Source organism: Lepidochelys olivacea, assembly GCF_965140295.1.
Source record: "Lepidochelys olivacea isolate rLepOli2 genome assembly, chromosome: 1".
In the NCBI taxonomy this organism is placed as follows: Eukaryota; Metazoa; Chordata; order Testudines; family Cheloniidae; genus Lepidochelys; species Lepidochelys olivacea.
Genome location: NC_140411.1, coordinates 126,319,806 through 126,332,014, shown reverse-complemented (window position 1 = coordinate 126,332,014; position 12,209 = coordinate 126,319,806). Strand labels below are relative to the sequence as shown.

The following is a 12,209-nucleotide window of genomic DNA, read 5'->3' as shown; positions in this document are numbered from 1 at the left end:
TCTTTAGCCTGGGCTCAAGGCCTGAGAACCAGGATTGTAGTAGATAGAGGATGGTAACTAAGCATATGAATCAACGTCATACATTCCTTTGTGTAGCAGTGTGTAATGCTTAGGGGGAGAAATATAATAAAAGGAGAAGGTGGAAGGCGGGGGGGCAGAACAGCCCATCTCCGCTGACCAGCCTGTTTGCTTGCATAAAGCTGTGTTCTGTCTCATCACTGAACCGCAACAACTGGCGCCCAACGTGGAGCCCTCAGCACTCACCTCGCCCGGCAAGGGTTTCAGACGCGTCACTCATCCACTTTGTGGATCCCGGTGAGTATTTTTCATTGTGGTAAGTATGGGAAGCTCCCTCTCTGCTTTGCAAGTGCAACACCGCAATGAGCTGCAGTATTTGCTGCGTAAGGCTCAGCATGACTGCCCGGCTCGAGAACTCACTCTCCTGCTACAGGAGGTGCGTGCCAAGTGCCCGTGGTATCCTGAAGCTGGAAGCCTTAAGTTAGCGGACTGGGAGCGATTGGGCCAGACATTGCACAAAGAGCCTCGGGCACCCGTGCAGGCTTTACATGCCTGGCACCTCTGCCGCGACGTGGTACAGCGTGTCGCCTCGGACAGACCCTCCCTCGCGAGGCTGGTGCTCTCGCCGCCCCCGTCCGCCCCTGCAGCCATCCCCCCTCCTGGCGATGCGACACAGCGTGTCGCCTCGGAAAGGCCCTCTCCAGCCCCAACAGAGGAGCTGCCGATCCTGCCACCCCCGTCCGCTCCTGCAGCCATCCCTCCCCCTGCTTCGCCCCCAGTGCCTCTATTACCACCGCCTTCCTGGCCTTCCCCACCGGAGCTGGTGTGTGATCACCCTCCCCGCGTGGGGCCCCCCGGAGAGTCATCTGCATCTGCTCAGAAGCTTTCGCTGGTGCAACAAATGGTTCACGCAGCGAAAGCTCGATCAGATCTTACAGCAGAGGAGCTGGCTGATCTGGTCTCCGTTTGCCCGGTGACCTGGCAGAATGATGACCAGGGCAACCCCGTGGGCACCTGGACCACTCTGCCATACTCGGTGGTTAGAGAGGTAAAGAAAGCAATTCGTGAATTTGGCCTGACTAGCACCTTTGTGCGTGGTCTCATTGAAGGGATGGGTGCTGGGTACTCCCTAATCCCTGAGGATTGGAAAACGCTGCTGCGCATGATGTTGTCACCCAGTCAGTATGTTATTTGGCTTAGTGAGTATCGGCAGATGGCAGAACGCCAAGCCCAGGTATATAGAGAGGAAGGTATCATTTATGAGCATTTGGCAGGGGAGGGCCAGTTTGCTACTATTGAGATGCAGTCTCAACTCCCTCAGGCCGTCTTCCCCATTATTTCCACCTGTGCCCAGCATGCTTTTAAGAAGGTCCCGGATTCAGGCAAGCCTACCAAAAGCTTTGTCAGTATCCGTCAGGGTGCCTTAGAGTCCTTTTTGGATTTTACCAACAGATTGCAGGAGGACACTGACTTTCGGCTGCCAGGGGAGGTCTGTGCCATACCTACACAGGTGATGGGACCTCTCCCTGCCGGCTTTGTAGGTCTTGTTCTCCCTCGCTCACATGCTGGGAAACGGGGCTTTTTTGTCATTCCAGGGGTCATTGATGCTGATTACACTGGCATTATTAAGGTTCAGGTGTGGACTCATCTTCCACAGTCGCTCCCGCGTGGACGGTCAATTGCACAGTTGATTTTAGTCCCCTATCAGGTGCCAGCTGCCGAGGATCGAACTCGGGGCGGAGGAGGCTTTGGATCTACGTTGTCTCACTCGCCGTCTCACAGCGCGTCTTCTCCACTTGTTGCTCTGACAATGTCAGTCTGCCCCTCGAAACCTCAGTTAATACTTCTCTTAAATGATGTTCCTTTTACAGGGCTGGTGGACACTGGAGCTGACGTTACAGTGATTCGTGATCTGGAGTGGCCGGTTAGTTGGCCTACGGTTCCTTCTAAAGAGTTGTGGGGGATTGGGGGTAGCAAACCCGGGCGCCAAAGTTTGTCTTGGGTCACGGTCTCTAAACCAGGAGGCCGTGCCCTTGCTACAATCCGCCCTTTTGTGCTCCCTGTCCACCTCAATATTTGGGGCCGTGATTTACTTACAAAGTTAGACACCACCCTCGATATTAACATCTGATGGCTCTCCCCACCGAGGTGTAGTCACTTATCAGTTGGGTGACCCCCCTCGTTGGCATTCTCGTTTTACACTGCCTCAGCATTCTGCACAGCGTTCAGAATTGGCTGCTGTTATTTTGGCCTTTCAACTTTTTGCTGATTGTCCCTTTAATTTAATTGTGGATACCCATTATGTTTATCAGGTAATTGATCATTTACCCCTTGCCCTCATTACCCCTCAGGTTGAGGCAGACCTCCTTCGCCTGTTTTTGTCTTTACAGCATCTTCTTGCCACTCGTCATTTCCCTTACTTTGTTGCTCATATTCGCAGTCATACCCCTCTGCCTGGGCCACTCACTGAGGGCAATGCACGCGCCGATCGCGCGTTGCGTGGTCAGGTAAATTCCCTTTTTTCTGACCCCATTGAAAGCCATGCCTTTTTTCATCAGTCTGCCTCTGTTTTGGCCCGGCAGTTTCACATTCCTGCTGATCATGCACGTTCCATTGTTCGTTCCTGCCCCCACTGTGCTGCTGCTGCTCCTACTTTTTCTTATGCCGTTAACCCCCGAGGTACCGCAGCAAATCAGCTGTGGCAAATGGATGTTACTCATGTACCACAATTCCGCCCCTATTCATTTTTACATGTTTCCGTTGATACTTATTCAGGCTTCCTTTGGGCAACCCCACAACGTGGGGAAGCCACTAACAAAGTTATTCACCATTTGCTGGCCTGCTTTTCTGTTATGGGTCGCCCTTGCCAAATTAAAACAGATAATGCCCCAGCCTACTGCTCTGCAGCCCTCTCCACCTTTTGTGCCCGCTGGGACGTCCGTCTCAAACACGGAATCCCTTATAATTCCACGGGCCAAGCCATTGTTGAACGTGCCAATCGCACACTCAAAACCTTGCTAGATAAACAATTAAAACAAGGGGAGCTGCGTCTCCGAACCTTAGGAGACATTCAACAACAGATGTATATTCTCTTGTTTACTTTAAATAATTTAACACTGAATGCAGATCAGCAGACCCCTGCGGATCAGCATTTTCACAAATCTGAGGTACTGGAAAGACCGCGTGTCTTTTACCGTCAGCTGCCCGATCCACAGTGGCTGGGCCCAGCACCTCTAATCACTTGGGGTCGGGGATATGCTGCTGTGTCTCTCCCTGCAGGACCGTTGTGGGTTCCAGCCCGGTGTGTGCGACCAGCACTTAAACAACCTGGCATGGCACCAGGGGCTGTCGAATCCCATACCAGAGTTTCAGCTGACCTTGGAGGAGACCGCTTTGCCCCCCGAGTCGACAATGGCGGAACGGAAACGGAGGAGGCGTAGCGTCCCAAGCCAGCCCGTGACATGGGGAGCAGTAAAAGCATTGGTCGCCACGGCTCAACGAAAACTGGCAGCAGATCAGCAGCCAGAAACTCCTAAGACTTTGTTTGTGGCGATTCTCGCCCAAATCACTGCTAATTCTGTGATGATTGTGTGCCTTTTGTGCCTGTTATTTTCTGTAGGGGTTGGCTCGGAAGCGCCTCCCCCGTTACAAGCCCGAAGGAGAATAAGATACTGCTCTTTGCTTATGCTAATCTTTTCTCCCAGTACTCTAGCATGGCTAATTGGGGCCCGGCCAACTATATTCTGCCTCGCACGGCTATATTCCTTCACACACCGTACCCGGCCGGGGCTCACAATGTCACCTGTGCGCGTGTAGTTAACTGCACTAGTACAAAGGTGCCATTGGGCTGTCAAAAATTTCTCAATCCCTTTTAAATTGTTCCCATGCTGTTAATGTTTCATATAATTATGGCCATATCATCCTACCATCAGGATGGGTTCTTACTTGTGGTTCATGCACCTTTAATAATATTCCTGCAAATTTAAGTGATGGCACCCTTTGCTGTCTTAGTAGAATGACATTTATATTGCCTTTTGCTGGTTACAATTGTAGTAAAAGAAGTGTACCCCTTTTAGATGATTATATTGCAGATGTTAAGCTTTTGGTTATTTTGTGTTTGTAATCATTGGGCTTATTTTTTGTTGTTGCTGTGTACAATGTATTCCTTCCTTGTTAAGACTTTGTAAAATTTTGCCCTGGAAAGCTCCCCAGGTTATGTCCTTGTCTGTCTGGGAGTTAAATAGCATGACAAAACAAATTGGCGGCTACCATGAGATGGCCAACTTCAATAAACAAAAAAAGGGGAGATGAAGGGTTAATGTCTAGCTATTCCACCTGGAAGCAGGCGGGGCACACCCTGACTGTTTCCTAGGAGCAATGCACACATTGCTCTATCCAAGGACAAGGGCTAGATATGAACCCTGAGAACTTGATTGTTTGGACAGCAACTGTGGGAGGTTTCTTTAGCCTGGGCTCAAGGCCTGAGAACCAGGATTGTAGTAGATAGAGGATGGTAACTAAGCATATGAATCAACGTCATACATTCCTTTGTGTAGCAGTGTGTAATGCTTAGGGGGAGAAATATAATAAAAGGAGAAGGTGGAAGGCGGGGGGGCAGAACAGCCCATCTCTGCTGACCAGCCTGTTTGCTTGCATAAAGCTGTGTTCTGTCTCATCACTGAACCGCAACAGGCAGGTCTACTCTATGGGGCTAAGTCAACCTAAGTTATGCAACTCCAGCTACGTGAGTAACGTAGCTGGAGTCGACGTACCTTAGATTGACTTATTGCAGTGTCTACACCGCGCTGGGTCAATGGGAGAAACTCTCCCATTGCCTTACCTTGTGCTTCTTGTTCCAGTGGAGTACCGGAGTCGACAGGAGAGTGATCAGTGGTCGATTTAGCAGGTCTACACCAGAGCCGCTAAATCAACCCCTGGTGGATTGATCGCCATGCATCAATCCCCTGGTAAGTGAAGACAAGCCCTGAGGGAAAATCAGGTACTTGTTGTGGGATAGGACTCTCCACTTCTGTCCTTCCCTCCTAGCAACAACAGACACAGGAAAGGAAAAACCTCCCCAACTACTATGATTTTTTAAATAATTAGCTGGAAACTCAACCAGCAGTAAGTAGCACACAACCAACCTGCTTTCCCTTAGAAGCAGAATGAGGCCTCATAGGCCATGTACGAATGCCTTAGCTATGCTGGTATAACACTATAATATAGACACAGCCTACACCGATAGAAGAGGGTTTTCTGTCACTGTAGAAACACCACTTCCCCAAGCAATGGTAACTAGTTTGATGAAAGCATTCTTCCATTGACCTAGCTGCATCTACACTAGGGGTTAAATTAGCATAGCTGCAGAACTCAGGGGAGGGGGTGGATTTTTCACACCCTTGAGAGCCGTAGCTATGTTGACCTACATTTTAAGTATAGATCAGCTCTGAGTAGCTGCTTTTCCTGCATCTGAGAACTTTGAAACCCTGAGCCAAGAAACATCTCCCTGTTCTCTCCCCACTCACCTCATAGCAGGAAGCCAAACAGAGCCCTTCTACGTCGTTGGGAACCAACACCACCTCAGGACATAAGCTACACCACTTCTGTCTGCACCACAACTATGAGCAGCCTAATGACTGCATCTGAAATACTTAACATATTATAAAAGCTCCCACCTGCAACCCCACTTTTCACCACCCTGGGTTGAAGCTTCACCAGCAACAGGACTGTGTTCAGCAGTGTCCAAAAGACTTAGCAATACCTTGGGCATCTAACATATCTCATATATTCACTGACAATGCACTTTAATATAATTCCGTTAAGCAAGGGGATTTGAACAATCTTGCCGCTTTCTAGGTAATTAACATGTCATTAATCCACCACTACTGCAAACCAGGCCAACAGCCCACCTGCATCCCAACACAAGCCATAATGGGAACAAACGGAGGAAACCAGTCAACAAGTTCTTAGAAAGAAGATCATTACATGGTCGTGTGCAAACAGCAAACAGCTACCTCACATGGGCCCATAACAAGCAACAGGGCCTCAGCCCTAGGCTGATCAACATGAGATGTGTGGTCATTAAGCCCTTCACTACCCATAGTCTTATTGGTGCAGAACCCTGACTGACTCATTCCATCATTTGGTATTAGTTCATCTTATCCTCCCAAGATATTCTATTCATCATGGTTCCTAGGAGGACCAAGCCCTCTGAACTCAAATGTAGGAAAACCTCATTAGAAATAAAATGAGGGTATCCATTTAAATGGTGAGTTCAGAGTCAAAACTAACCGGGCATGTTGTTAATATAAAAAATGTTTTGCAAAGGAGCTGATAGAGACATCCTCTCACATGGTGATACAACTCACAAGACTCTGAGTCTTGGGAAACCTCTGATGCAATGGTCCAAAGCCTCCTCTCTGAAATTCTCCACCTTAGGTTTCTCAGAGATAACTTTTTGACACACACAGACAGCAATGTCTGGACTGGGCCCTTGGGCTACTGGTAGATATAAATAATGAAGGACCTGTTTCCCTATTTTGGTTAAACCACTTCTGTCTTCAGAGACACCCATCTCCATGGTGTAATCAAGATACTCTTAGACCCTGCCAAAGGAAAGCTCTGTCCAGCCAAGATGCCATGGAGTAAAACTAATGAATATCTATATGTACTTCTTGACTGCTGCTATAGGTACTATAACACCAAAGCATCCCTTTCCATCCCCAAACTCACCAATGACTGTTGGAAATAAACTTGTGAAAAACCTGATCTGATAAATTGATTGGACAGAAAGAATTCTTGCAAAGATGTAACTCCACTGCAAAGTAGGCATAAAGGCCCAGATCTACAATGGTATTTAGGCTCCTCAATACCTTTGTGGCTCTTGGCCAAAGATCCTATATCCTATCTGCCAAAAAGATGACACAGTCACAGCTCCCAAATCTTCCCAAAGTTGCAAATCATCTCACAAACCCAGATGATCTGCACTCAGCTCCAAAGCCAACCTGTCTTGCTGAGAGAATTAACTATTTATTTCATCAAGAAGATCATGCATATCTGGGATGTGTTAGGGGCTGCCAAGACCGAGAAGTTGACTATTGGGCCAAAACCACAAAAGCTCTCCTTCCACGAATGTGGCCCTTTCACACAAGTAGTAATCACAGAGTCACTGACAACAAACGAGATAAACATCTGGGCCCCTGATCCCTGGATAATCAAAGACAGTAGGGAACATATGGGATTACTAACAGGTATAAGTGACTTAAGAGCCTGAGTCCCCTTTTCAGAAGTGACTTTCACTGGGACTTAGGCATTATTTAAAATTTTATGCACTGTCAACATCTCCTCTGATAGAGGGAATCTACCAGCCATACAAAAATCTACCAGCTAATGACCTGGCAAATACCACCTAGTATCCAACCTGTCTTTTCTAAGTGAGATAATGAAGAATTTAGTCTTTACTGACACCTGTCAAAAAGTCCTATGCATCCATCAGCTTCCCTTCATTTCAATGGGACTTTTGTAAACCCCATCTTTAGGGTTCTAAATATGGACGTTGGAGCCTGAAGTTAGGCTCCTCGGTGTAAAAATGTTGGCCCTTAACTTCGGGCACACCTTTATGAAAATCTTGGCCCTGAGCTTTTACCAGAGTTATACCTAAAATGTGCAATTTGCTACCTGGAGAAACAAGAATCTACTAACCTCACTGTGTTCAGAACTCAATGCAAAATTATTTTCTTCAGCTTGGCTTTCCCCACAGTAAAGTCTTCTGACATACAAACCAACACACACAAAATTCAACAATCAAATAGAGTAACATTCTCTTTCTTCCCAGCAGGTTGGAATGAGAGAAAGATCAATATTATTGGTTATTTTTAAGTCTTGAGAGGTGCTCAGATACTTAGGTGTTGAGGGGCATAAAAAAAAAGAGTAAATTGGTCACGCTCAGCCTTTGTAGAGGATCGTTTTTATGACACCTGAAACTGGATTTCCTTGGTCTTGGGTTCTGTTTGAAAGTTTTGTACAGAGCTAGCAGTGGGAGTCACACAGCAGCCATATACTATAAAGAAGTTTTCTCACTGTTAAAACCAAACTGGAGTATCCAAAAAATGAAGGGCTGAAATCTGCTCTCAGATACAAACATGGAAATCTGTTAAAGCTAAGCAATTTGTATTTGTCCAGAGAACAGAATTGTCCCTACGTGCTCACTCAAGATACAATAAAGAGCAACTCCAACCACTGCCACTACTCAAACCAAATCTCTGAGACATGAAAAGCTTGGATGACTTAAAAAAAAGTTCTCATTTTCACTTGTCTTTATACTTTATGGTTTCTCAACTATAGGGAAAATGCTGAAATACACTGAAAAGCTATTCTCAAGGTAACTGGAAGGGGGATGTACTAGGAATCTTGCAAGATGACCACACCCAGGGCCCCATCCCAGTCCAAATGTAGACAATCATAAATCTCCTATTGTCTTCAATAGGTGCAGAAGCATATCCCCAGTTTGCAGATTTAAAGGGCCAAATTGATGCTTGTTGGAGTAAATGGAATTACAGCAGGAGTGAATATATCTCAAGGGGCTCGAATAAGCAGTTAGACATTTAGGTGAGCCTCTGAACCCAAACCCTGAGTTTTTTGAGGTTCAGTAGCTAGGGCTAACCAGCATCATTATTTTTGCCCCATCTAGAACATTCTAATCAGAAACTAATTGAGATTCAGCCCATCGGACTGCTTGTTTAATAAAAATTCTGGACCAAATAAACATAGGTTCCTAAAACATTTGAATAAATAAGGAAAGAATGTATGCCTTGGTCACAGTGTAAATGTCAGCCTTCCGGGACTGGCTGAAAGCACCGGTGAAGATTTGTTAAGTTCTTTGGGTACTTTAGGCACCTTCACTTTGGAATGTGTCATTTCTTTTAGTTTGGAACAGATTACCTTGACAGAATGCCGACTATTCCCCAGCAGCGTGGGCTTGACATTTCGGTTACATGCAGAGTGTTGGCCACAGCATCGTTACAACTCAGACTGAAAAATCCAGCAAAATGTTTAAGGTTCCCAGACTGCCAATTAAAGGTATGGATTCTTGTCACAAAATGTGGTTATATTATTCTTAGTAGTTGCCTGTAAAATATATATACATATAGTGAATGTCTCATCTCTCACATTCTTAGAGACACCTGGGCTTGTCTCAGTCTGCGTACACTGAGGAAGGAAGTTCTTGTGACACGCCAAGGAATTCAGACTGGGAAACTGGGGCGGACGGGGGGAAACTCATTCTCTTTGCCAATTCATTATGATATTAAAGTTGTTTTTTTGCCAATCTGATATCCAAAACATTTTTATTTTTTAATTGTTGGCACCCCCGGAACAATCAGTGCAGTCACAATTACTTCAACAGACACACTGGAATTGGAATAGGCAGAAAATGGCCTTAATGGGAATCTTTTACAAAGCAGCTGTTAGAGCGTGGTAACAAGACACTGAATAAATGGCAGCTACATAACTTCCCCTAATCAGATTGGAGCAATCAGCTTGAAAAATTTTCCCATATGTTGGAGAGTGGAGCTTGGGCCTAGGGTTATGGCAAGGACACAGGCCATGTTAAGGTTACAAAGTCTGGCTACAATTAAGCACTCGCTGCAGAAATTGTGATGATGCTTCAGGGAGCTATTGCACTTTAGTCATTTGTAATTGCACATTCGGAAATTACTCACTCCAAAATTACTCGGGGCCCAGTTACGTGGTTTACAAACATATGTTCTCAGAAAAGGAAAACACTATCTTTCCAACGGATATATTTGTATGGGTTTGTTTATGATTATTAATGAAACGTAATTGAGTGGAATTGTTTATTAAAAAGTCACTTGTGATTTTTGTGCGGGGTTATAATCAAAATGCAAAATGTCCTGTGATGCTTGCAGTCTGGGGGGTGCCCTGATTCCATACCAGCCCCACCAGCTCTCTCTCAGTAATCTAGCCAGAACATTGTCCCTCAGTGTAGACTGAGTTGTGCTTCAGTGGGTCACATTATCTAGAGCAGGATGTGCAGGCTGGCAACTGATCAGTGTATCAGCTCTGTCACTTCAGATATATTGTAGGGTTGATATAGTATGACCATTCTGTAGAAAATTAGCATTGCACAAGCTTTGTAATTATACAGCTTTTTATGAATTTAATGAAAAAAGACAAGGCCTTCAGGGTGTCTCTTTTTTCTTTTCGTTCTGGTAGCTAATGCAAGGAAATAGTCCATTGTGTTCCAACATCTAACCTTCCTGAATTTTCTCAGCTTGGGAAATAGACACTGAACCCAACAAGATTCATGTGTCTAGAGAACAAGATATACTAGTGACTGACAGCACTGATAACCTTTTGCTTTGTGGCACATGTACGGTAAGTTTAGGGTGTCATGTGTGTATGTACGGAGGTTACCAGTAAGCCAGTCGAAACAGAGAACCTTTATTTTAAAATACGTACCACACACTGTTTTAAAATGTGGTTGATTACTACGAACTTTTGGGATTTTAGCTTCAGTGTAAAAACCTCCATTCGTTTCCAAACAAATGAACTCATGGAAAGACTTATTGAATATTATTGAATATTATTTTTGTGGAACAACCCATTTGAGAGAACAGCTAGCCACAGCACCCACACTCGCATCAGATGATATTATGCCGTTACTGCACACACTTGAACATTTGTATTGTTTAATATAAACTGCTTAAGGCTGCTTGTCCAACTCCCCCACCCTCTTTGTTCCCCCTTTTAAACGTAAAGTCCGGGTGCAATCACTTTGTAATTGAAATAGGTTTAGGGCTGGATTGGCACCTTGCAATCTGCCCTTAGCGAGGGGTAGTTCATACGTGTGCTGTCCCAGGAGCGGAGAATGGACCAAATTGTGATACTGAGAATCTGCTTCTCCTTTGCTCTATGGGCAAAGTAAGTCGCACTAGCCCTTTATCTTGTGGCAGTCTCTCCCTGCTCACTTGCACAGGAATAGTAATAGCGGAGAGATCTCCCCGCTCATTGCTACCCACAGTACAGGTAGCTCATGCAGGATAGTAAGGGGACATTGTGAGACTTCAGCACTCCCCGGAGTGGGTATGTGATCTTTAAGTTCATACGTTCTGGGGAAGGGGGGTTGTGTACACTTGAAATGCCACTTTGGTTGGTCAAACACTTACATAATTAGTTTGTAGCTGTCTTAGCTTTGGGAGTTTCCCTAGCTGGCTGTTCGCTCAGTGCAAGGATGTGTTCTTCCTGCAAAAGGCAAGAAAAGTTTGGGAAGAATGAATTACACAGTGTTTGCAGGGAATGCCAGCTTAGAATTGTTTTCAGTAGGATAAACTGACAAGGACTATTTGACAATTTAGTGTGTTCAAGCCTGTAAGAAACTCATAGACTCTAAGGCCACAAGGGACCATCATGATCATTTACTCCGACCTGCACAATGCAGGCCACAATGTACCCACCCACTCCTGTAATAGATCCCTAACCTCTGGCTGAGTTACTGAAGTCCTCAAATCATGATTTAAAGACTTCAGGTTACAGAGAATCCACCACTTCCACTAGTTTAAACTGGCAAATGACCCGTGTTCCTCGCTGCAGAAGAAGGCAAAAAAAACACACTCAGGGTCTCGGCCATATTTGTGGTCGAGAAGGAATTTTCCCGTGGATCAGATTGGCAATCAGTTAGACCCTGAGCATGTGGGCAAGACGCAACTGCCTGACACCTGGGAAAGAATTCTCTGCAGTAACTCAGAGCCCTTCCCACCTAGTGTCCCATCCCAAAGCATCCCCCCATGGGAAGACCTGGCATAACAGTGACTTTGCCTCCTCATCTTCAGAACTCCTGTGCTGTGCTGGGGTGACTTGGCCTTCCAGCCTGATCATCCTTCTGGGGTCTAGGTGTCCCAAACAAAGTGTCCAACACAATACTAGTTATGAATATTCTTCCCTCCTGGGCTCTTCTTCAATCTTACTCCTCTTTCAGAGTAGCGGGTTCCCAGGTTTCTGTTACTGTCAGGCTCTAGGTTCCAGGCAGTCAGGTCAGGTGGTTGGAGTGATGATCCAGAACAGGTACAAGGGTTGAAGCCAGACATAGGCCAAAGGCAGCACTGAAATGGAGGTCTGGGGACAGGCCGTGGGTCAGAACGAGGGTCAGAGTCTGTAGACAAGCCAAATCAGGA

At 45.9% G+C, this 12,209-nt stretch overlaps 1 protein-coding gene across 5 annotated transcripts; it reads left to right on the top strand.

Moving 5' to 3' along the window:
• The first annotated feature begins 321 nt into the window (after positions 1 to 321).
• Positions 322 to 4,677, top strand: LOC311526613 (uncharacterized protein). Of its 5 annotated transcripts, XR_014713068.1 has the most exons (4): positions 322 to 1,066; positions 1,890 to 2,330; positions 2,409 to 2,525; positions 3,298 to 4,677. XR_014713068.1 is itself a non-coding variant. In XM_084639829.1 (3 exons), exons 1-2 carry the CDS (start codon positions 341 to 343, stop codon positions 1,920 to 1,922), a joined length of 759 nt encoding a protein of 252 aa, XP_084495955.1. In that variant the 5' UTR covers positions 322 to 340; the 3' UTR covers positions 1,923 to 1,942; positions 3,298 to 4,677. The 5 variants fall into 5 exon arrangements, 2 of the variants coding, with proteins under 2 accessions (XP_084495955.1, XP_084495954.1); XR_014713067.1 differs by lacking the exon at positions 2,409 to 2,525; XR_014713069.1 differs by having other exon boundaries at positions 2,409 to 4,677.
• Positions 4,678 to 12,209: the final 7,532 nt, after the last annotated feature.

Bases quoted from the DNA above. Each gene is read 5' to 3' on its own strand.
- LOC311526613 (XM_084639829.1), top strand. From the start codon at position 341: ATGGGAAGCTCCCTCTCTGCTTTGCAAGTGCAACACCGCAATGAGCTG. The intron at 1,067-1,889 runs GTAAAGAAAGCA...TTCCTTTTACAG, and splicing joins CATACTCGGTGGTTAGAGAG to GGCTGGTGGACACTGGAGCT.